The 24211-nt window shown below is 56.3% G+C and overlaps 2 protein-coding genes across 2 annotated transcripts; both read right to left on the bottom strand.

The window, feature by feature from the left end:
- Nucleotides 1-118: 118 nt before the first annotated feature.
- On the bottom strand, nt 119-2330 carry Lgals7 (galectin 7). The gene is made up of 4 exons (XM_021643904.2): nt 1723-2330; nt 1473-1561; nt 755-956; nt 119-311 (listed from the first exon to the last, which is right to left on the bottom strand). The coding sequence occupies exons 1-4, from the start codon at nt 1726-1728 to the stop codon at nt 198-200; spliced, it is 411 nt and encodes a 136-aa protein (XP_021499579.1). The 5' UTR covers nt 1729-2330; the 3' UTR covers nt 119-197.
- Nucleotides 2331-14528: 12198 nt separating this feature from the next.
- Lgals4 (galectin 4) lies at nt 14529-24203 on the bottom strand. Its single transcript, XM_021643939.2, has 13 exons — nt 24075-24203; nt 22964-23005; nt 22639-22739; nt 22192-22263; nt 21983-22071; nt 20279-20483; nt 18944-19084; nt 16216-16251; nt 16066-16104; nt 15924-15953; nt 15601-15689; nt 14823-14985; nt 14529-14744 (listed from the first exon to the last, which is right to left on the bottom strand). The coding sequence occupies exons 4-13, from the start codon at nt 22234-22236 to the stop codon at nt 14598-14600; spliced, it is 984 nt and encodes a 327-aa protein (XP_021499614.1). The 5' UTR covers nt 22237-22263; nt 22639-22739; nt 22964-23005; nt 24075-24203; the 3' UTR covers nt 14529-14597.
- Between the last annotated feature and the right edge of the window lie 8 nt (nt 24204-24211).

Here is a 24211-nt window from a genome sequence, read left to right as displayed (position 1 = left end):
GAACCCCGTCGGGCTTGTGCTCCGCCCGGGCCTCGCCACGCAGGTTTAGGGGCCTCTCAGGCGCAGGCTCGCCCGCCCCCCGGTCTCCTCGGCCGCGCACAGAGGACACGGACACGGCGAGGGCGCGCGGCTACGCTTTATTGGCCGTCCCCGCCGTCCACCACCGTCCAGGGCCGCCCGCCCGCTCGTCCGCCCGCTCAGAAGATCTTGAGCGAGTGCAGCTGCACGTCCCCGCCCACCTCCACCATGCGCACGCGCGAGGGCGGCACCCTGTGGCGGAAGTGCAGGTACTCGTCGTCGCCGACCACCGTCTGCGGGGCGGGAGCTCGGGTGAGGCCTCGGGTGGGTGGGGGGGGGCGGGGGGGCGGGCCCGTCGTCCGTCCGGGGCTCCCGTGCCGACGGGGAGGACGCTGGCCGGGCCCGGCGCGCCCTGCTGGGTCCCGCCCGGGTTGCAGCACCCCGCCCCGGCCTCCAGCACCCCGCCCGGGCCCCAGCACCCCGCCCCGGCCTCCAGCACCCCGCCCGGGCCCCCAGCACCCCGCCCCGGCCCCGCCCGGGCCCCAGCACCCCGCCCCGGCCCCCAGCACCCCGCCCCGGCCTCCAGCACCCCGCCCCGGCCCCCAGCACCCCGCCCCGGCCCCCAGCACCCCGCCCCGGCCCCCAGCATCCCGCCCCGGCCCCGCCCGGGCCCCAGCACCCCGCCCCGGCCCCCAGCACCCCGCCCCGGCCCCCAGCACCCCACCCCGGCCCCCACCTTGTAGCCGTCGTCCGTGGCGATGAGCAGCACCTCGAAGGGCTGCCCGCGCTGGAAGGGGATGCCGCGGCCCCGCTCCTCGCGCCCCCACTTGCCCTCCTCCTTGGTGTTGAAGACCACCTCAGACGCGTCCAGCCTCGGGTTGAAGTGCAGCGCGGCATCCGCGCCCTCATCGTCGCTGCACAGCAGGTTGACGTAGAACCTGCCGGGGGCAGCGGGGGTGACGGCTGTGCGCCCCCGGGCACGCCCGCGCGGAGCCCCCCGCGGTTGTGGACGGGGTCCCCGCACTTCCCGGTCACAGGGGATCCCGCTTCGGACGGGCAGCCCCGACCCCACGCGTCCGGGTTAGCAATCCTCCCGCAAAGCCCGAGGTCTCAACTTTAGTGTGCTCTGGGCTTGGTGGCCCGGTGCTCTGGGCTTGGTGGCCCGGTGCCCTGGGCACGCGGGGCGGCTGCAAAGGCCCACGGCAGGTTTTTCACGCGCCCGAAACATGGGACGTGGGGATCCCAGGACTAACCAGGGACTCCCGACGTTGCCCTCCAACCCCACACTTTTAGGGAGACCTGGGCACCCGCCCACGAAGTCTCGGGGGACTTCGGCGAACACACACATCCAAATCAAGAGAGCAAAGGGAATCCAAGAGCCCACCCGACAGAAAAGACCCCGGGGCCCCCCATGTGTGGGGATCAGCCGAGCCAGGAGGAACCTGGGGTGTCACCTGCCAGCCTGGTCAGGGACGACGCCTCGGATTCTCAGGACAGTGCCCACGCGGATGCCCTCGGGCAGGGGGGCCTTGTTCTGGAAGACCTGAAAGGTTTGGGTGGGGCGGGGGTGAGAGACAGAGGGGTCAGCGCAGCCAGGAGGGCCAGGGGCAGGATGGAATACAGGTTAGAGGAGCCGGTGAAGAGATTTCAGCCAGGCCCCGCCCTGGTCCCAGCTACCCCCAGCCTGGGCCCCAGAATACTCACTGACATGGCTGGCACGGCGTACAGCAGCAGTGTGGCCAGGAGGGCAGGAGGGGAGCTTAAATAAAGGCAAGATGTGGTGCAGCTCCACCCTCTCCACCCGACGCCCACACCTGGCACAGACCCCTGCCCTGGGGCAGAGCTGTCAAAACTGGGTGAATCTCCTCCTGCCCTGCCCCCACACCAACGGGGCGGGGCGGGGCAGGGCCGGGGGCTACCTCCCCCCCCCTCTAGGCTTGTAGATAGGAACAGCCTTTAACACCTGGGCTCCCACCCCATCCCCCACCCTTCTGCCAGGCACCCCTCTGGGTTCCTGGAGACCTGGTGGACCCAGAAAGGCTCAGCAAACCTTAGCCCTTCCTGTCCTGTGCTAGCCGCCACCCCGCCCCAGCACCCCGTTACCGGACTGTGCATGGCACATTTGAAGCAGCCGGTAATGGCGGGTGACGTTAAGACGGTACCCAGCTGTGTCCCGAGACCTGCAGGGGGCTGAGCTGGCAGAGGCAGTTTGCCCACAGATCAAACTGCCACAGGCTGGGGAGTCTGGCTCACTCGAGGTCCTGCCCGGACCCGTCCGGCTGGCACATCTGTCCTGCTTTTCCTCTTCAAGAATCCAGCAGCTCATCCCTGAGCTGAGCCCACCCGTCCCACCCAGACAAAGGAACAGTGGGGACACTGTGGACAGCCCCTAACCCTAACCCTGAGTTTTAGTCTCCTTGGATGAGGACGGTAGAGAAAGTCTATGGGGGGGGGGCAGGGAAAGACTGGGAAAGGGAGTTTCTGGAAGGCAGGCAGAGGGAGAGTGGGAGTGCTGAGCCACTCCCAAGAGCCCAGCAGCTGTCCTGGGGGTGCTTCTCCACCGGTTTCCACCACCCCACTCTCGCCCCACCCACCAGGTGGCAGACACGAGGAACCTGCTCCCTCGTGCTCCTCTGTCCCCGCATCCCGGATTCACCTCCCGTACCCAGAACACACGGGGACTCCGGTGTGGTGGTCCAGAGTGGGAGCAGAAGAGGAGAGAGAGGTGGGGTTTGTGTGCAGCAGCAAGCCGACTTGAGCTGGCTGCAAAGGTGCCTGGAACTCAGCAAGTGGAGGTGAAGGCCAGACAGTCAGCTCAAGGTCCTTTGAAGCCATCATGGGCTGCCTGAGACTGTCTCAAGAAACAGCAACTGGTTTTGAGTGGTTCCTTTAATCTGAGCACTCAGGAGGCAGAAGTAGGCATGGGTTAGAGCCCAGCCTGGTCTGTATTTCTACCTCCACGATAACCAGGGCTGTGTAGAGAGACCCTGCCTCAAAAACAAACACACAGGGCTGGAGAGATCCCTTGGTGGTTAAAATCACCACTGCTCCTGCAGGGGACCCTAGTGCCATTCCCAGCACCCACGTCAGGGCCTCACAACCTTCTGTAACCCCAGGACCAGGGAATCTGACACCACCTTCTGGCCTCTCTCTCTCACACACACACAAGTTTAAGAACTCTAACTACAAACAAGAAACCTTGGGTTGGGTTAGAGAGGAAATTCTTAGAGCGACGTCCGAAGGCTTTGACTTGAAATTCTGCAGGACAAGGACACGCGGGAGCGCTGATCAAGGGGACGTCAAGTTTCGTGTTGCGCCACCATCCATTTGTCACAGTTAGGCCGATAATTGTGGCTCTTCCCGCTCTGTATAAATCACCTCTTCGCGCTCTGTATAAATCAATCACCTGGCACTGGCCTGCGCCTCGCTGTGTTTGTTGTTGCTGGTTCCCATGGGCTGGCTTCCCGTTTCCTCATCAGAGCTGATGAGAGTCCGCAGGCAGCCGCTCACAGGTCTGCACTTGCCGAGGTGATCCCTAAGACGCTCCCGTTCCGTCCCTTATCAGCTCCGCCATCTGCCCCCTTTCTGGGAACTGAGATGCGCCGCTGTGTTCTTGACCCATTCTTGTCTGCCTCAGTTATCCTTGTTCTGAGCTCTGAGTAATACTCCCTTGCACGTATCTTTTATTTCTGATTCATTATCGAACATATTTATTAATTAGGACTTGTCTTTATGGGAAAATACTGTGGACTGAGAAAGGTTTTAGCCAGGTGGTGGCCGCGCAGGCCTTTAGTCCCAGATCTCTGCCCATCCCAGTCTGCAGAGCAAGTCCAGGACAGCCAAGGTTACCCAGAGAACCCCTGCCTCAAGATGTCCCCCAAAAGAAAAATTTTAACAAAACAGGTCATTAAGAATTTTTTTTTTGGGGGGGTTGCTTTGTTTTTGAGACAAAATTTTATGTAGCCCAGGCTAGCCTTGAACTTCCTAGTTAACCAAGAATGACCTTGAATCCTTGGTCCTTCCGCCTCATTCTCTCTGTGCTCATTCTCACCGTGCCAGCACGGTGGGGTGGTGCAATGCTGGACACAGAGCTCTGTCCATGCTTGCTGAGCCATGTCCCCAGCTCAGCTGTGGGAGCTTAAACCCAAGACCCCACTCATCGGTGTCAGTCTGCTAACATTTTTATCTTTTTGTATGTAGTGAAAATGGCAAAGCACGCCTTTAAGCCCAGCACTCAAGAGGCAGAGGAAGGCAGATCTGTGAGTTCGAGGCCAACGTGGTTTACGTATGTAGTGAGTTCCAGGATAGCCAGGGTGAAACAGAGAAATGCTGTCTTAAAAAACAAAAACAAAGCAAACAACAAAAAGGGGGAAAAAAAAGAAAAGAGAAAAAGAATGAAGTGCTAATAATATTGATGATTTGATGGAAATCTGGACTTTAAAGATTTTATGGATTTTTATTAAGTGTGTGTCTGTGGGGAGGTATGTGCATGCGGTGCCTGGGAAGACCAGAAGAGGGCACCAGATCCCCAGAGCTGGAATTACACGGGCTTGTGCGCCCTCTGACGCGGATTTTATTTGTCTTTATTTCATGTGTGTGGGTGTTTTGCCTGCATGTCTGTATGTGGACCATGTGAGCACAGTACCTGAGGGGGTCAGAAAACGGCTTCAGAGCTTCTGGAACTGCAGTTACAGACAGTTGTGGAACCTGGGAACAGAACCCCCACCCCCAAGTCCTCTGGAGGAGCAGCCAGTGCTCTTAACCACTGAGCCATCTCCAGCCTCCTCTTTTCAGATGAGGTCTCCCTGTGTAGCCCAGGCTGGCCAGGAACTATCAACCCTGCTTTCTCAGCCTCCCACTGCCAGGCTTAGAGGGTGGAGCCACGGCACGGTATAAAAGCTAAGGATCCTAGTGACAGCTACAGAAGCTGAGCACTCCGGAGGCCGAGGGCGAGCCTTCTCTCGTAGCGTTCGCTCTGTTTATGAGCTTATTTAATTAAAATCTCTTAGTTAATTTTAAGCCGACAGGATGGTTTTTACAGGGCATTCCTTTTTCAGTGTTTTAATTGTGCAGTAAGCGTTTCTAGGTCATAAAGTAGGTCTTGTAAATTTCAAGGCCTTGACAGCAACATGCTCTGGGTGGCTCTCTCCTCTGAGTTTGTGTCTCCCCTCTTGCCAAGTCTCACTGTGTAGACCAGACTGGCCTGGAACTCAGATGTCTGCCGTGCCTACTGAGCGCCGCAAGCAAAGACCGAGTGCCACCACCCGCGGCAAACCCCTAGGTTCTGGAGACGGCGCCTCTCGCTAGCCTGGAGTTTGGTGGTCTGGCTAGGTCAGCCAGCCGACAGACCCCAGAGTCCGTCTGTCTCCAAACCCCCAGGGCTGGGATCACACGCATGCTCCCCCACGCCTGCTCTTCATGTGGGCGTCGAGGAGCGAGCCCGGGTTCTCCTGCTGTGTGGAAAGCACCGTGCCAACTGAGTGACCTCCCAGCCTCCTCGATGACTGTGCCTTCAGCCCTGAAGAGTGTGAGATGAGTTAGCAGCCGCCAGCGGACAGAGCCGCCCTCCCGGGCTGGCTGAGATGCCAGCAGACAGGCCTCCACAGGCCACTCTCCCAAGGTTGTCTGTCCTGAGACTGTAATATAATTACAATGTCATCCTTGTCTTTCCTGCCTCCAAGCCCTCCATATACCCTTCCTAATCTCTTCCAAATTCACGGCCTATTTTTTCACTAATTGTTGTTGCATATATATATATATATATAATTTTGAATATGCATATATTTTAAAATATAACCCATTCAGCCTCTGCAACGCTACTTATATGTATATTTCCAGGGCTGGCCAATTGGCACTGGAAAATCAATCCCTGAGGAAGGACCCTCTCCCACTCGCAGTTTTCCTCAGTTGCCTGCAGTTCTTTGCGTAGCGTGAGGCCTTGGGGGCCTTTCTCCTTCCACTTCGGTGTGTCTGTTGGTAGTGTCTTTGTTTGGCTCATGTGTGGGCAGTGGCGCTGGTGAGACTTCATGGAGGTCACTTCTGAGATTACTAGGACACACAACCTCACACAGGCTCCCTGCCCCTCTGGCTCAGACAGTCCTTCCTGAGCCTTAGGTGCTGGAGTGTTTTGTAGCTGTGTCTATCAGGACCGGGCTCCGCAAGCATGTTTCTCAGCTGGTTGTGGTTTTCGGTGGTGATTTCCGTCAGTCACAAAGGGAAGTTTCCTTAATGGGGGATGAAGACTACACTTAACTGAGGGCATAAGAACCAATGATTATGGATTGTCATTAGGGACTGTGCTAGTTTAGTGAAGTAGTGGCTGTAGATTCTCCTCCAGGAACCGCACCTTCATCAGCACTGTGGAGCTGGCCAGGCTTCCAGTGCTAGGCATGCTCTCCCTCCTGTTGTGGGGGTCTTAGGTCCAGTCACAGAACTGTCGGTTGCCACCATGGCGCGTGTGCCACTGCCACACCCTTAGGGCTATGGTGCTGTGCTGGTGGTTGATGTCAGAGGTGCCATAGCTAGGTAGGACTGTGACCCAAAGTTTGAAGACAAAGAGGACAGGAAAAAACGAGCCTAGGGATGCCATGCTTTCATCCAGGTTTTAGTTACTCTGTGGGCCCAAGGGGGGAGTTGGTGGGGAGCTGTTTGGTTGAGAATAGCAGGTGTGGTGGCACATGCCTGTTAACCCAGCCTGCTAGAGCAGAAGTAGGGGGGTGACAGATCCAGGCTACGTGAGGAGAGCTCTCACACAGCCACCCAGAAAGATAGTAGAAAGAAAGGGAGAGGGAGAGAGACGGAAAGAAGGAGAGAGAAAGAGGGAGAGAGCAGTTGTGTGGGAGTGCTAGGGGATGCGACGGCCTTTCCCGCTGTCCTCAGGGGGGACCTCAAAAGAGTCAGCATTATGTTAATTTGGACTGTGAGGTGACTGACTATCTTTGCTTTATTAGCTGGCCTGCCTTAGACTCAGTCATGTGCTATTCCCTAGGAGGAGTGGAGAAAGGAGGGAGGAAATGAATTAAGTGCTAGATGAATGGTGATTTCTTAGACTGAGAAAGTGAATCCTAGGCAGAAAGAAACACCCATTGAATCAAGAACCCCCAAACTTGGAGGAATCCATGGTACCAGGCCCTTCTAGGAACAGGCCCAAAGCAGGAGGCTGAGGGAGGTGGTGGCAAAAGGGAGTTTCTGGACAGCAGCAACCTCCTGCCCACCCATGGGAAAGAGAAGACAGACAGGAGAGACATCTGGGTGAGAGTCCGAGAAGGTGAAATTGACAGGACCTTTGGCTGTTTCAACCTGGGCAAACCAAGGGATTCAGTCCAGTGTGCAGAAAAACTGAGAGCACCCAACAGTGAGCAAACGGCTGTGCTGGCCAGGCGGCACAGACACACCACAGGGCTGCGGGGAAGGATACTGCATTGTCTCAGGCCAAACTGAACCCTGAGCCAAGCAAAGCTACTTTATGTATGTATTATAGGCAGTCTTGGGTGCCACCGGGAGCCCAGGAGAGACAAAATGGACGATACATCATCTGAGAGTAAACCCAGGAGAAAGCGGGTTAGAGCGCTCCTGCTCTTGCTAGGACACCTCAAGTGGCTCACAGCCGCCGGCCACGCCAGTTCCAGGAGACCCCATGCCCGCTTCATCCCTCCCTCCCGGGGCAGGGGAGATCCTCAGAGACTGGAGAGACAACACATTGGCTAAGAGAACATTTTACTATTGCGGAAGACCCAAGTTCGGTTCCCGGCACCCTTGTTGCGTTGCTTCTGTGCGTACCCACACACAGAGACACTTAGTTAACCACAAGTAAGTTCTTAAAAGTGAAACAAGTCCTTATGTAAATAGAGTGACCAGCCTCTCCTGGTCTGAACATGATGCTGGCTGGGCATGGAACAGTGAAAGGGAAAGCTGTGTCTTCTTCCTCCATAGTGGCGTCTCAGCAGGTGAAATCCAGAAGGAAGAGGAATACACCCATTAAGAGTGATTATCGCATTTTTAGCTAGACTCAGAAGATCCAACCGAAAGTGTCTGTCCTCTGTAGAAAGGACAGTGGGGAGCCCAAAGGGGGAACCATTCTACTTTTCACCCCAAGCTTTATCAAACTGTGGTGAAACTGGCTGGCATAGCTGAGGCTGGTCTTGAACTACTGACCCTCGTACCTCTACCTCCCAACTGCTGAAATTACAGGCATGCACCGCTACATCTGTTTTATTCTATGCTGGGTACCGAACCCAGGGCTCCATGCATACTAGGTAGGCACCCTCTCATCTCTATTACATCCCCAGACTCATTCGTCCAAAATGTGTGCATGCGTATCTTCGGCCAGGTGAAAGAGAAAGAAAGCTGGGTGTGGTGACACACTTCTGTAATGTCAGCCCTGGGGAGGCTGAGGTCAGTGATCCAAGGCCAGCCTCAGCTCCACAGCAAGGCCCCATCTGAAAGGCAAAAATAAAGGCTGATGGAGGGCAGACTCCAGTGCAGCCTTTGTTTAGATGGAAAACAGTGCACCACCGTGTCAGGCTAAATAGAAAAAAAGAAATATAGTTTAAAAAAAATTAGGGCCAGCCTGGTCCACATAGTGAGTTCCAGGATGGCCAAGCTACATAGTGAGACCCTGACAGAATCTCACTACGTAGCCCTGATGGGCCTGGAACTCACCAGCGTGTGGACCAGGCTGGCCTCAGACTCACAAAGATTCACCTGCCGCCTCCATGCCACTACATCTTCAGTCCTTCGGGGGGATGCTGGGTGTGGGACTCAGGTCCTGTGCGCTCAGCAATGACCCTACTCACTGAGACATCTTCCCGTCTCCTTTGACATTTCTATTACCCTAACAGGGAGCTTCTGTTCAAGCCAGCTTCACTAGTTCACTCGTAAGTGGGAGAGTCGGATCCCAGAAAGATGAGGTAGGGCTCTCCGGGGAGGCTAACGGGGGAACTTGGTTGTGGGCTCCCTTGCAGCTAGAGTCACCAAACTGACATCGCAGTGAGAAGGTGCAAGGGAGGCAGAGTGCCTGTGGGCGTGAGCGTGCACCCCCGCCCCCGGAAAAGTGTGATGGAGCAGCAGGGGAGGCCCTGATGGTAGAATTTTCTCTAGATCTGCTAGGTCTGGTAGCAGAGGCCTATGATTTCAGCACGTGGAAAATTGGAAGATTGCCATGAACTGGAGGCCAGCCTGGGCTACAGAGCAAGACCCTTTCTCAAATAAGTTACAGAATCAGAATTCTGGTTCCTTTTTAGGTGCCAAGGGAGGAAATGAGGAAAAAAAAAAGAAAAGTTGTCTGCAATTGGAGATTAGTTTATTCAACTAGTCTCAGTTAAGGACTTTTCAGACCAGCCCACTCCACACAGCGGGTGGCAGGCCATCCAGGACCACACAGGACTACTACCTGTCTCATACACCACGAAAAGTGAAAGCCCTTACTCTCTCTCCCCTGGGCATTTTTAGGAGGAAGGAGGGGGGCAGATGGTTTTAGAACAGATCTTAGGTGGCCTTGAACTTCCATCATCCTCCTGCCTCCACCCCTCAGGTGCTGTAATTGCATCCATGCACTACCACACTTAAATAGTCTCCTCTTCCTTTCCTTCCTTCCTTCCTTCCTTCCTTCCTTCCTTCCTTCCTTCCTTCCTTCCTTCCTTCTTTTGTTCTTTCCTTCCTTCTTTCTTCCTTTCTTTATGGCTAAACAGAACAGTTCCTGGGGTGAAGGCCCCCTGGGAAGAAGAGGAGGAGGCTGTGACTTGCTGAGCCTGTCTGGACCCAGCCAGTCTCCAGGAAACCCAACAGAGTCCTGTGCGAAGCAGGAGGCGGGGTGTCCTGGAGAAGGCAGGGCAAGTCTCCCCAGTCTTGACATTAAAGACTGCCGTATTCTACAAGCTTGGGAGAGGCAAGGGCAGCCACGCCCCAGAGTGTGGGGGCAGAGCAGGAGACCTGCCCAGCCTTGACAGCTTCGCCTCGGGGCCGGGGTCTGTGCCAGGTGTGGGTGATGGTTGGAAGGTGTGGGCTGAGTTACCGAACATGGCCCCTGCTTTTTCTTAAAGTCCCCTCAGCAGCTTCCTGTCGTACCGTGGCCATCCATCTATGCTCTGGGCTGAGCTGGGTGAGCTGCACCAGGATAGAACCAGATGAGGAGGCTGGGCTTGGCTGAGGCCTCCCATCAAAACAGAAAGTGGGCATCGGAAGTGTTGGCATTGCCTGTCTCTGGTTTCACTAGCTGGTCCCGCTGGCCATCTCCCTGCCGGCCTCCCTGTCTTGTAACTTTTTGTCTCTGCTCCACGTGTCTCTTTCCTCTCTGAGTCTCTCTTCTCTTCTTCACGCTGTCCCGTCCCTGGAGTCCCCAGCCGCGGCTGATCCCCTTGTCTCTCTCCATCTCCCTGTTTCCTGTGCCCTGCCCCACTCAAACATTGTAGACCGTCCCCCAGAAGACCTCTGTTCAGAGCTGTCTGGATGAGCAATGGAATGAGAATTAGGGTGTTGTCTCTGACCAGCCTGGCAGGTAACATTCCAGACCCCAGGAGAAAGGGAACCGTGTCTCTGGGAGCAGCAAATGCACATTTTGGTTACCAGACAAGGGGTCCCTGAGGTCTGATGATTGCAATCTTGGGTTCCCTCGGGATCCCTGGTTAATCCTCGGAACCCCATGTCCATTCACAGATCCTCCAGGAATCTGTAACATCCTCTGTAATAGCTAACTTTTTCTAGAGAATAATGAATAAATTTCTATTCATTCCAGAAGTACATCGACAACAGACCAAAGAAACAATTCCACAAAGTCTAACTTAGTAAGTGGATGAGTTTATTGGGGTAACTTACAGAAGGAATATGGGTAAGGGATCACTCACTGGATCACAGTTTACTCCAAGGCAACTCCATCACCAAAATGCTCACCCTGTCATAGATGAAGGAGTCAGAGAGTCCCCTCTCCCCAGTAACTGTTGCTGTTTACATTACCTTTGGGAGAAGTCTTGTGAATCCTGTAAGTTTTAGGAACTCCCTGAGACTTAGAAGTTGTTAATTCCCGAGCTTTATCAGTTTTGTACTTCATGAATCTTTTTTAAAAGATTTATTTATTATTTATATAGTGTTCTGCCTCCATGTGTCCCTGCAGGCCAGGAGAGGGCACCAGATCTCACTTTAGATGGTTGTGAGCCACTATGTGGTTGCTGGGAACTGAACTCAGGCCCTCTGGAAGAGCAGCCAGTTTTCTTAACCTCTGAGCCATCTCTCCAGCCCATTGTGCTTCATGAGTCTTATGGATCCTCCCTCTAGAATGGAAAGTCTCAATTCCAAGAAAATGTCTATGTAATATCCCACCCTTTCCTCTGGCTTTCACAGTTTTTTTCTGACAACTCTTCCACAGTGTTCCCTCAGCCTTGCATGAAGTCACGTGGTTGGCTGATTATTCTCCTTCACCCACAGCTCGGTGTTAAGCTACTGTGCCACCGCAGCCGTCAGTCCCAGGGTACTGAACAGTTCTGAATCTCTGCAGTACACCTCCCAGTGCCAAAAAAGAAATTTCCTTCCACGGTGAACCAAGGCTGACGGACCCAAGTCCATAGGGACAATGGCTCTGAGCAGTGAGGGGTCAGGTAGGAGGATCAGGGATGAGAAAGAAAGAAGATAAAAGCAGTATCTGGGACCAGGAGGTCTTGCATAAGCTGATGACTAATGACAAGCAAGTTTACTGAGAAGTACAGCAGCCTATGGAGAATGGGGAAAATGGCAGAAGTCAGCAGAGAGCCAAGTCAGATGATGCTGGCACAGAGAGCGGGAGATATCTCAGACACACCTGCCTCAGGGCCAAACCACAGCCCGGGGGGAAAGTTGCATCCGCAGACTACACACCGTAACTCCTTCAAGGCCCTCGCTCTCTCCTGGCCTCGCCAAATGCCCTCTGCAACAAGGACACACAGAACTAGCGCCGCCTTGGCCCTTTCATCAAGGCCTCTGAGAATGTCTTGGGTCAGCTTGTCTCCCCACAACGGACAGCAGGAGTAGCATGTGAGTGTGAGCAGAAATGCCTGAAGGAATGCGGAAGACCCGTCGCAAACATTGAAATAGAACAATAGCAGCGAGTGACATGCTGGCACCGAGGACCACCTCAGCCACAGGCTTCTGCTCCAGCTCACAGCATCGATGTGCGTTCCTTCCTGAAGAGTGAACGGTTGCACCCATAACGCCGTGCCACTAGGTGCAGTTTGTCTTGTGTGTTGGCACTGTAGCACAAGGCAGAGCAGGATTGCTGGTGAAAATTCCCTCCCAGAGGCCTGGATGATGTATTCTAACACTATGGAAACCAGCTAGCAACCGTATGTGGCGGCACATGCCTTTAATCCCAGCACTCAGGAAGCGGAGATAGAGAGAGCTCTGTGAATTTGGGGCCAGCCTGGTCTATAAAGTAAGTCAGAACAGCCAAGACTATTACACCAAGAAACCCTGTCTTGAAAAACAAAAGCAGGGGCTGGAGAGATGGCTCAGAGGTTAAGAGCACCGGCTGCTCTTCCAGAGGTCCCGAGTTCGGTTCCCAGCAACCACATGGTGGCTCTCAACCATCTATAATGAGATCTGGTGCCTCTTCTGGAGTGCAGGTGTACATGCAGGCAGAACACTGTATACATAATAAGTAAATCTTTAAAGAAATGCTAAGAAAAAGAAAAACAAAGAAAAATAAGGAAGTTAGAGAGAAAGAAAGAAAGAAAGAAAGAAAGAAAGAAAGAAAGAAAGAAAGAAAGAAAGCAGGGAGAGAGCTTCCGTCCTGGTCCCTGATTTCTCAGTGTCCTTCAACCATAGTGTGTGGTGTCTTCAGCAGTTTACCATCTGTTTCTGTCACATACGTAAGTGATGTCAGTGTCAATGGGCTTAATGGTTTGCTGGACTTCTGGGACCTCCCTGATGATTTGAATAAGAGTGACCCTTATGGGCTCATATATTCGAATACTTAGTCACGAGGGAATGGCACTGTTTGAAAAGATTGGAAGATTAGGAGGGCGTGGCCTCGTTGGAGAAAGTGCTGGCTTTGAAGTTTCAGAATGTAGCTCTCAGCTAATGCCCCAGCGCCTTCCTTCATGCCACCGTGCTTCCTGCCATGGTAACGGAGCAAGTCTGAACTATGGGCAGGCTTCCAGTTAAACGCCTCTCTCTGTCACCTTGATCTCTTCACAGACAGCGGCTAAGACAGCCTCTTTGGTCCACAGCTCGTAGGGACTAGGGATGCTGTTCACCCCAGAACTGGAATTTTTACCAGCAGGCTTAGAATTCCTAGAAGTTTCCTCCCACTTGTGCAGGAGGCGTTAATTTTAACCCGTAGCTGCCATCTCGCAGCTCCTCCTGGCTGTTTCTATAAACCTGTTTGGCATCAGGTAACAAAGCCGTGATCTGAGGGTGGGCAAGCTCTCTGAAGGGCTGCCCTCGTCCATTCCAGCTCAGTTGGTCTTAGGCAGGCAGAGGGAACTAAAGTTACAGTAGAGTAGGCCTAGAGCTAAGATACGGTTCAGTGGTTGAACACACTGGCTGTCCTCCAGAGGACCCAGGTTCAATTCTCAGCAACCACGTGACAGTTTACAACCATGTGTAACTCCAGTTCTGGGGTATCTGACACCGTCTTCTGGCCTCTGTGAGCAAAGCATGTCGGTGACACACAGACATGCATACCGCCAAAACACACAAACAGGTAATATAAGAATTAATACATTTCTTAAAAATTGCCCCAGTGATGGTTCTATGACAGTGATGTTATTTGTGGATATACACAGACAAAAAAAAAAAAAAAAAAAATCTCCAGTAGCTGGGAGTGGGAGTGGTGAAGCACACCTTTAATCCCAGCGTTTGGAAGGCAGAGGCAGGGGTACTCATGAGTTCAGGCCCAGCCTGGTCTGCATAGGGAGTTCCAGGACAGTCTGGACTATGTAGAGATATCCTGTCTCAAAAAACTCAAAACAAAACATAGAGCGGAACATGAAAATATCAACTGTTTTGTCAAAAAAAGAAAAGTTAGGCACAGTGCTGTAGATGGGAGCTACTACCAGACCTGGCTCCCACGCAGAATTTAAAAAATAAATCAAATAAAAATGACTCTTTAAGGGTTGGAGAGATGACACAACAATACAGAGCACCTGCAGAGTGCTCAGGCTCAGTTCCCGGCACTGATGCTGGTTCACAACTCTCCGTAGGCAGTATGTGTGTGGGCAAAACACTCATGCACATAAAGTAAAATAAGTAAATCTAAGAAGGAGAGCTCCTGGCCAAATGCAGAGAGCTGGGCTCAGGAGTTAAGAGGATTTTCTCTCTCAGAGAACCCCAAGTTCAGCTCCCGTCAGGCAGCTCACAACCGCCTTTAACTCCAGCTCCCAGGGACCCGACTCCCTCTTTTGACCCCCCAGGGGATTCACATGCATTTGTGAATATATATACACAAAACTGAAAATCTTTGGAAGGGCTTCAGGCCAGCCTAGGTTGCATATCAAAACACACACACACACACACACACACACTCACAAACACACTCATACGCATGAAAGCCCTTAGACATTTTATTAGGGCCTTGGATGGAACTGGGGTCTCTCTGCTTCCCCAGGAAGAGCTCAGATCTGGACATAGGACAAGGTGATGTCACCTTTGACCTCCACCACATCCACCATCTGGAAGGCCTGGAACCGGTGATTGTAGTCGAAAAGGTGCTGGCCGTTGGCAAACACCTTGAATCTGTCCGTGCCGCAGCGGATTGACAGCTGTGGGGGAGGAGAGAGGTGAGGCCCAGCGGGACCCGGGTCTGTGGGAGGCGGGAAGGGGTCTCCCCCAAGACTCACATCAAAGAACTGCCCAGGACCAAACGGGTTGTAGGAGACCTTCCTCTCCTCCGAGCCCCACGAGCCGTTCATAAAGCTGTTGCGGACCACACCCTCGCCTATGCGGGGGTTTATGTGAAGAGCTATGTCCCCGGACGAGCCCACCTTGAAGTTGATGATAAAGCTGAAGACAAATAAGGTGTCAAGTGGGGTCCAATATCTGAGGCTCCAGGAAAGGAGGGCTGGGCCTGCACCCCTGGTCTGAGGGAGGAGGAGGGCTGGGCCTGGAACCCTGGTCTGAGGGAGGAGGAGGGCTGGGCCTGCACCCCTGGTCTGAGGGAGGAGGAGGCTGGTCCTGCACCCCCGGGTCTGAGGGAGGAGGAGGGCTGGGCCTGCACCCCTGGTCTGAGGGAGGAGGAGGGCTGGGCCTGGAACCCTGGTCTGAGGGAGGAGGAGGGCTGGGCCTGGAACCCTGGTCTGAGGGAGGAGGAGGGCTGGGCCTGGACACCTGGTCTGAGGGAGGAGGAGGGCTGGGCCTGCACCCCTGGTCTGAGGGAGGAGGAGGGCTGGGCCTGCACCCCTGGTCTGAGGGAGGAGGAGGGCTGGGCCTGGAACCCTGGTCTGAGGGAGGAGGAGGGCTGGGCCTGGACCCCTGGTCTGAGGGAGGAGGAGGGCTGGGCCTGCACCCCTGGTCTGAGGGAGGAGGAGGGCTAGGCCTGGACCCCTGATCTGAGGGAGGAGGAGGGCTGGGCCTGGACCCCTGATCTGAGCGAGAGCCCCACTTCAGCCTGGCGCTTACTTCTTGGCTGTGGGAAGTATGTAGCCTTTGACTATGATGGTTCTCCGGACGGTGAGCCCGCCTGGAAGGGCCCCCACATATGGCACAGGCTGTAGAAAAAGAGCATGGATGGGTTCCCCTCCAGTCTCTGATTGGAGAAGCCAGCTCCACCACCACATTTTCGCATCTTGCCCGTGAACGGTCCCCTACCGTATCTCCTCCTGAACCCTGACCAGCACCCCCAAACCGGCAGCCCACATGCAGTCTCCCCCTCCTGGGCTCCCCAATTCCCTGCTCCCCTTTAACTTGTCCTCAGAGAGCCGCTAGCCCCTGGAACAGCATACCGGATTGAAGACTGGGGGTCCCATCATGACCTACAAAGAAAGGGCTATCACAGCACAACATCTGACACATCCCTCAGCCCCAGGTCTCCATCCCTCTCCCCCCCCCGCCCACCTCGCCCCTCCCCGCGCCCCTCCCGCTTACCGGCAGGCTGTTCATGTGTGGAGGGTTGTACCCGGGCGCCTATGGGGCAGACAGGAGAGTGATGAGGGAAGGCGGGTCCTCTGCGAGCCCCTCCTCTGCCCTTAGCCCTCCACCTCTGCGGAAACCGTCCACCCCTCAGCAGGTACTCACGGGGTACGCCGGGATAGTCATGGGGTAGTCTGTGCCCTGCGGGTATAGAGAGGAAAGGAGGTCACGGCCGGGCCTGGGGTTCTAGGCTGCCAGCGCGGAGCAGAATCCCGGGGCTGCCCCTCGGTACAGTTCAGCCATGCTGTGCTGAGGGACCAGCCGAGCCTGCGTGGCTTTAGGACATGCCTGGTAAATTCTATTCTTTATGTGTGTCCCCCCCCCGCCCACAACCTTGTGTCCAGGCCCCTCATGCCCCTCTTGCCTCCCCCTAGCCTACAATCAGTCTAGGAAGCAGAATTTGAGAGGCAAATGGGAGCCTAGTTCTTCCCAGGCCTGAGGCGACAGAGGTCCTGTCTGTCACCCTATCTCCCGCTTCACACACCCAAATCTAGAGCAAGGCGCGGCCTTGGTAGAGTTCCCGTCTACCAGGCTCTCTGCTGTCTTCGCTCACACTTCTCCCAGTGGCTGTGGCTCGTCTCTCCTGGAGCCACAGTTCTGTGCAGATGTAGTCTTCATCCGGAACCCCTTCCCTCCCTCATCATTTTCTGTTTTGTTGTTGTTGCTGTTAGTTTGTTGGTTGGTTGGTTGGTTTTCTGTGTAGCCCTGGCTGTCCTGGAACTCACTTTGTAGACCAGGCTGCCCTCAGACTCACAGAGATCCTCCTGCCTCTGCCTCTGCCTCTGCCGAGATTGAAGGTGTGTACCACCATAGAGCTGTAGAGATGGCTCAGCGGTTAAGAGGTCCTGAGTTCAATTCCCAGCAACTGCATGGTGGTTCACAACCATCTATAGTGAGATCTGGTGCCCTCTTCTGGCCTGCAGGTGTGCATGCAGGATGAACATTCTATAAAACATACATAAATCTTTACCAAAAAAAAAAAAAAAGGTGTGCGCCACCATGCCTGGCTTTTTTTTTTTTTTTTTTTAATCTCCTATTCCAAAAACCCTAATCTGTCTGTCTCTCACCACCACCCCCCGCACACACACACACACACACCCACACCCCCACACGTCAGGTCTTGACATGTGGCTCAGGCCGGTCTTTTTGCAGCGAACATCCTGCCTCCGCATCCTGATGCTGGGATCAGGCAGGAGTCACCGTGCTGGGCTAGATTCCATATTGACGTCCACGCTCTGCTGATGACTGTGCAGCTGAACCTGTTCCTTCTCTCTTCTGGGTGGTGAACTCATCTTTTGGATCCATCAACTTGTCAAAGAACAGGCTGATCCTCTTTAATTTTTATTTTTAAAATGTTTACCTGCTAAACGTATGTGTGTGTTGAAGTACGAATCTGTGCTCCATGTGTGTGCAGAGCCTGTGGGGGTCAGAGGAGGGTTTAGACCCCCTGAAACTGGAACTACAGATGGTTGTGAGCCCATCAGGAGTGGGACCTGAACCCAGATCCTTCTGGATTTCTTTTCTTTCTTTCTTTTCTTTTCTTTTTGTTTTATTGTTTTGTTTTGAGAAAAAGGTCTCTCTGTGTATGCAGCCTTGGCTCACTGGACTCAATTTGTAAACTAGGCTGGCCTCGAATTCTCAGAGATCTGCCTGCCTCTGCCTCTGCCTCTGCCTCTGCCTCTGCCTCTGCCTCTGCCTCTGCCTCTGCCTCTGCCTCTGCCTCTGCCTCTGCCTCTGCCTCTGCCTCTGCCTCCCAGAGTGCTGCACCCAGCTCTTGTGGGTTATTTTCAAGACAGGGTCTCACTCTATAGCCCTGGCTGTCCTGGAGCTCACTATGTAGACCGGGCTGGCCTTGAACTCACAGAGATCCACCTGCCTCTGGTTCTCGAGTGCTGGGATTAAAGGCATGCGCCCCCATCACCCAGTACTGTGAGGCTCTTCCCCGCCACCCCTCCAGTCCCCCTCCCCTGGATGATAGGTTTGGCTTTTGGGTTTTTGTTGCCTAGCGGGTTGGTACTGAGAAAGAAACTCAGGAATTCATCTCTCACCCTAAGTTAGCTTACTATAGCCGAGCCTAGCTTCTCGTTGGGGGTGCCAGGCAGGTGCTCTACCATTGAGCAAGTTTCAACTGGAGACTCTGGAAGCGGCAGGCCGCTTTACTGCAGTGGGGGTGTGTCATTGGCTTTTTGCAGGCTTTTTGCAGCCCCGGGTGTGGGGCTTCCGGGACACAGGGACCCATGCTCTCTTGGCGTTCGGAGCTATCTCCCCTGGCCAAGTTCCAAGACAATTGCACCAAATTACACTCTGAACAGCCGTGTAGGAGCTGTGCCAGCGAGCGACACGCCTGCAGATAGGTCTGAAGCTTGCACCTTAGCGGCACCTCAGGCCCGGTGGTGCTGCAGCGTGCCCCGGTGGATCCGCAGTGCCAGTCAGGTGGCTCTGCTTCCCGGGGGACTGCTGCCTTAGGCAGCCTCTCCTGGCTTTGTCTGCTAATCCTCAACACTCGACTCTTCCACTGCTTTTCCCGCTCTGGTGACCAGGTTTACACACCTCTCCTCCTGCAAGGCCTTCTCGACCACGCCAGATCCTACCTGTGGGTGCTCAGAACACCTCCTCTGAGTCTTCTGCCTGAGCCTCCTTATCTGGACCCGCCCCTCCCTCGACTGTACCCCTTCTTGCGGTCCTGTCTCTGGGAGCCATGCCTGTCTGCTCACGTGTCTATCTTCCTGGTGGACCATCCCGATCACCGCTGGGTCCCAAAGGAACTCGGAGTGGGAGCCCAGTGACGGATGCGAGAACGAGTCCAACAGGCAGACGAGGAGGCGCTCCATACCGGATATGGGGCTGGGGCAGGCTGGCCTCCGAGGAAGTTGATCGACTGGAGTTCCAGGTCCCCGTCCACCTGCAGATGGGTGACCATCTGCAGTGGCAGCCGGTGCCCAAACTCATAGAAGGGGTTTCCGTTTACCACGACCTGGAGGGCAGAGAGGGGGCATGAGACAGCAGCACCATGGCTGGCAGGGGACTCGGGGAAGGAAGAAATGGATTGCATCTACTCATTCAGTGTGTGTGTGTGTGTGTGTGTGTGTGTGTGTGTGTCCATAGACGTGCAGTGCACACGCGTGCGAAGCTACGCGCCAGCCCGAGGTCAGCCACGCGTGCTGTACTCAGTAGCATCTATCTACCTTGGTTTTTGAAACAGGCTCTCTCACCCAGCCTGGCAGTGGTCAGGGGGCCGGGCCAGCCGGCCGCAAGCCCCGAGGATCCCCGCCTGGGCCTCCCAGAGCTGGATTTCAGGCCTGCTGCCCCACCCGCAGCCCGCTGCCTGGGAAGGGTGTGTCACGTGGTCAGGGTGGACCTCAGGTCTGAAGCTTGCACCTCAGCGGCCAGCACTCTCTAGGGGGAGCCATTTCCCCAGGCCCGAAGGAGCTTCTTGGTTTGAAGTCCAGAGTGTTTGCAGGGTTCTGGGAGAGCCTCACAGGTGGGAGAACTTAGCGACCAGAGCACCAACTGACGTTCAGAGTCAGCTCACAGTGGTGGCCGCAGGGAGGGGAGGGCTGCAGGGAGGGGGCTGGAGGGAGGGGAGGGCTGGAGGGAGGGGAGGGGGGCTGCATGGAGGGGAGGGCTACAGGGAGGGGAGGGGGCTGCAGGGAGGGGGGGCTGCAGGGAGGGGAGGGCTGGAGGGAGGGGAGGGGGCTGCAGGGAGGGGAGAGCTGGAGGGAGGGGAGGGGGCTGCAGGGAGGGGAGGGCTGTAGGGAGGGGGGCTGCAGGGAGGGGAGGGCTGGAGGGAGGGGAGGGCTGCAGGGAGGGGAGGGCTGCAGGGAGGGGAGGGGGCTGCAGGGAGGGGAGGGCAGCAGGGAGGGGAGGGCTGCAGGGAGGGGAGGGCTGAAGGAAGGGGGGCTGCAGGGAGGGGAGGGCTGCAGGGAGGGGAGGGCAGCAGGGAGGGGAGGGCTGCAGGGAGGGGAGGGCTGAAGGAAGGGGGGCTGCAGGAAGGGGAGGGCTGCAGGGAGGGGAGGGCTAAAGGGAGGGGCTGCAGGGAGGGGAGGGGGCTGCAGGGAGGGGAGGGCAGCAGGGAGGGGAGGGCTGCAGGGAGGGGAGGGCTGCAGGGAGGGGAGGGCCGCAGGAAGGGGGGCTGCAGGAAGGCGGCTGCACGGAGCGGGGCTCAGACCTTGTAGTGCTCGGCCAAGACCATGAACACCAGCTCGAAGTGGCTGCCCCTCTGGAAGGGCATGCTCTTCTTCTTCTCCTCTTTGCCCCACTGCCCGCTTTGCTTCGTGTTGAAGACCACCTTGTCCCAGCCATCGAAGCGGGGGTTGAAGTGGAAGGCGATGTCTGCCTCGTCGTCCTGCCCCACGGCGAAGTTCACGTGGAACCTGGCGGGACAGGAAGGGCTGGTTCAAAGGGCCGCCTGCCTGCGGGGCGCAGTGCCGCCTTCAGCAGCGAGCTCTGACCTCGCTCACCCAGCCTGGAGGAGGCGAGTCCCTGAGCTCCTGTGCAGAGTCCCGTGCCCACCCCTCCTTTCTCCTCCTCACAGCCTCTTCAACGATGGGGCAAGTCAGACTCCCGTCTTTCTTTTCTCACTTTTCCCTTTGGGGGGTGCGGGGGGGACAGTGTAGCCCAGGCTGGCCTCTCACTGTGGTCTTCCTGCCATGGCCGAGGGAGTGCCGGGCTCTCAGGCACGCATCACCGGAGGGCAGAAGTCTTTGTCCTGCCCACCGGCCCGGTGTTAGGGGGGGTGGGGTGTTTAACACCAGACAAAGAGGCAGGAATGGGGGCGCTGGAGGGACCCCTCCGCCATGCAGAGCGGCCGACCCAGGGAAAGGTGGGCCTCACACTCCCTGGCCAGCCAGCCTAACCAGCGCTCTGGGGCCCAGGGGAGGTTCCGGCCGGGAAGCACCGGGTAGGCCGGGTGACGCGTCTTTACTCCGGGGAGGCAGAGGTGGCCAGCGCGTTAGAGCCCAGCCTGGTCTACGCAGGAAGCCCCAGGCTGGCCGGCGCCACAGGGCAAGCCGCTGGCTCGGACCAGGTGACACCTGAGGTTGACCTCTGCCCTCCACATGCACCCACACCTGCGCACACATGTCCACATGCACACACACCTGCGCACACATGTCCACATGCATGCACACCTGCGCACACACACAAAGACGGTGCCTGATGACACCTGAGGCTAACCTCCGCCTCACACACGTGTGCACCATGCACACACACCTGCGCACACATGTCCACATACATGCACACCTGCACACACCTCTGTTCACACACGCACTGCACGCACACAAAGACCGATGCTGCCTGATGAAGACACCCGAGGCTAACCTCTGCCTGACACACACACGCGCTCTCACGCGCGCACGCACACACACATACATACACGTCCACACACTCTGCACACACATGCACACTAAAAACAATAAGGAAATAAGGAGCCAGGGACGCTCGATTTCCAGGCCGAGCCGCGGAAAGCCGAGCCTCCGTGGGCGGACCCGCTCCCTTTGCACACTGAAGCCTGACAGTCACCCCATCTTACGGGAGGGAAGCTGAAGCCCAGAGAGGCCGGGACGCTCTCTGAGCCACACAGTTGGTGAGTGGCCCCCAAGGCGGGGCGGGGGTGCCTCGGTGCGCAACTCTGGCCCTGTGAGCCCACCCTCTCAAATCTGTCACCTCGGGGTGGGGCCGCATCGTGACCTCTCCCAGCCAACCTCCATGCGACCCGCTCAGCCCCTTACTGCAGAGCCCTCCCCTGCTTTCTGCCTCCACCCTCCTTTCTGGCCCCCAAGCAGCCAGAGGGACCTGGGAGCCCTGGGCCCCGGACTGCTCCCGGCAGCAGTTAGGGCGAGCGGGGTGGGGGTGGGGGGCCGGGGCGGCTCACCGCCGCATGTTCTCCTTGGCCGTCCCCTGGATGTAGACGGACATCCCGACGCTGAGGCCACCTGGGATGGGACTCCGGTAGGGCAGGGTCTGCAGAGGGGGTGAGGAGCATCAGAGCCGGCCCGCCCTCCCCTCGCACCCTTCAGCAGGGAGGAGAGACTCGGGGTGAGGGGCTGGGGAAGAGGGGGTGCGGCCCGGCGGGCGTCTCACCGGGTTGTAGGCGGGCTGGTAGCCGGGGGCTGGGACATAGGCCATCTTGAGCCTCTGGGTTGAGAGCGTGTCCTGAGAGAGGAGAGGGAGTGAGAAAGGGCCGGCGGGATGCAGCGGCCCTTATAGCACAGGGCGCGGCTGCCAGGGGAGAGGTCTCCAGGCTTCCCTCCTGGCAGCGCGCTAACCCTCCCAGGTCCCCCGCAACGAGGAAGGATCCGTGGACTTTGTCCTTTCAAGGCTTTATCGGCACCATAAACCCTGCCCTGAGGACTGTTGGCAGAGGGAGGGAGGGTGGGGTGGGCAGGGCAGGGGCTGGGCCACAGGAAATGCCTGGACAGGTGGGCAGTAGAGGCAGGCCAGAATGACAGGAGAGAATCCATGTGTCTCCCACCTGTAATGTGATTAACTGGATAGTACCCTCATCACGAATTCTTGAAATACACTCACAAAGCGGTCACTGGCACCGGCAACCCCTGCCCGTGGAAGGTTGAGGCAGGAGAATTGCTGCAAGTCTGAGGTTAGCTTTGTTGACTGAATGCGTGCCGGGCCTGCAGGAAACCCTGGGTTTATAGCCAGCACCACATACACCGAGTGTGCTAACGTGTGCCTGCATCCAAGGCCCCGGCCAGGACGTTCCGGGGGGATCAGTCACCCACCACCAGACAGGGAACTCAGGCCAGGCGGGCTGCACGAGATCCTGGCCCAAGACTAGTGAAACCCAACGGCAAACCAAGAACGTGCCGCTAATCCCAGGACGCAGGGGCACAATTACCTGCAAGCTCAGGGCAGCCTGGTCTGCAGAGCGAGACCCTGCCTTAAAAAACAAAAAATAAAAATGAAAGCCGGGCACGGGGGCAGTGACTTCAATCCCAGCACTTAGGAGACGGAGCAAGGCAGCCCTCTGCGAGTTCAAGGCCAGCCTGGTCTGCATAGTCTAGCATAGTCTAGCACGGCCAGAGCTACGTAGAAAGACTGTCTCAAAAATAAGAGAAGCCAGGGGATGGCGCACGCCTGTAATCCCGGCACTTGGGAGGCAGAGACGGGCAGATCACTGTGAGTTGAGGCCAGCCTCCTCTACAAAGCGAGTTTCAGGGCAGCCAGGGCTACACGGAGAAACCCTGTCTCGAAAACCTAGAAACCTCAGGCTAAGATGGCAGCTAAGAGCACCAGCCACCCTCCCAAGGAGCAGGACTCACACAGAGGCTCACATCCGTTAACTTCAGTCCCAGGAACCCAGCACCCTTTTCTGGGCCCCTGTGGGTGCCGCACGCATGTGCTGCACTTACGTACAGGCCAAACACCCATGGTGCTGGAATTGCCACCAAAGGCTGAGGCACACATTGGAGACACCCAGACATGACCCACAGTAAAGCTAAGATGGCGAAAAAGAGCTCAGAGGCCGAGCCTGGGATGTGTGGGGTCCTGGGGTCCAGCCCCAGTAACAGGACAAGGAAGGAGCAGGGGGCTCACGCTGATGTTCTGTGTAACAGGACTCCACGTACGGAAGACACTAAGTAACTGTCTGGCTTCTTACACCCATTCCAAACACAAATCCAGAATGCTGAGATTATTCATGGGTAAGAAAACCCACAGTAAAAAAAAAAAAAAAAAAAAAAAAAAAAAAAAAAATGCGCACACACACACACACACACATATATATTATGCAGTCGGGCAGATGTGGTTATGCACATTTGTAAATAGTCCAAGGTCATTCTCAGCTACACAGCGAGAGTCTGTGGCTAAAAATAAAGTTGGGGGGGCAGCAAGGAACTAGGAAGGAGAAAGAAACGAGGGAGGCAGCTGGCTCAGGACTGGGAGCAGTGAACCCAGCCCAACCCCAGAACCCTCTGTGGGGCTCCGTGCTGTGCCGTGCCCCAGCTCACTTGGTGGGGGGACAGGCGCAGGGAACAGGTGTGGCCTTCCAGCCTTCTGCTCCTTGCACACTTCCTCTTGGCCCAGTGAGCGGCCTGCCAGCCTCCGCAGCTGCCGTCCTTGGAGCCGGGAAGGCCCCCACCCACTG

Source organism: Meriones unguiculatus, chromosome 14 (genome assembly GCF_030254825.1).
Source record: "Meriones unguiculatus strain TT.TT164.6M chromosome 14, Bangor_MerUng_6.1, whole genome shotgun sequence".
Lineage (NCBI taxonomy): Eukaryota > Metazoa > Chordata > Mammalia > Rodentia > Muridae > Meriones > Meriones unguiculatus.
This window is presented reverse-complemented; position numbering and strand designations above follow the sequence as displayed.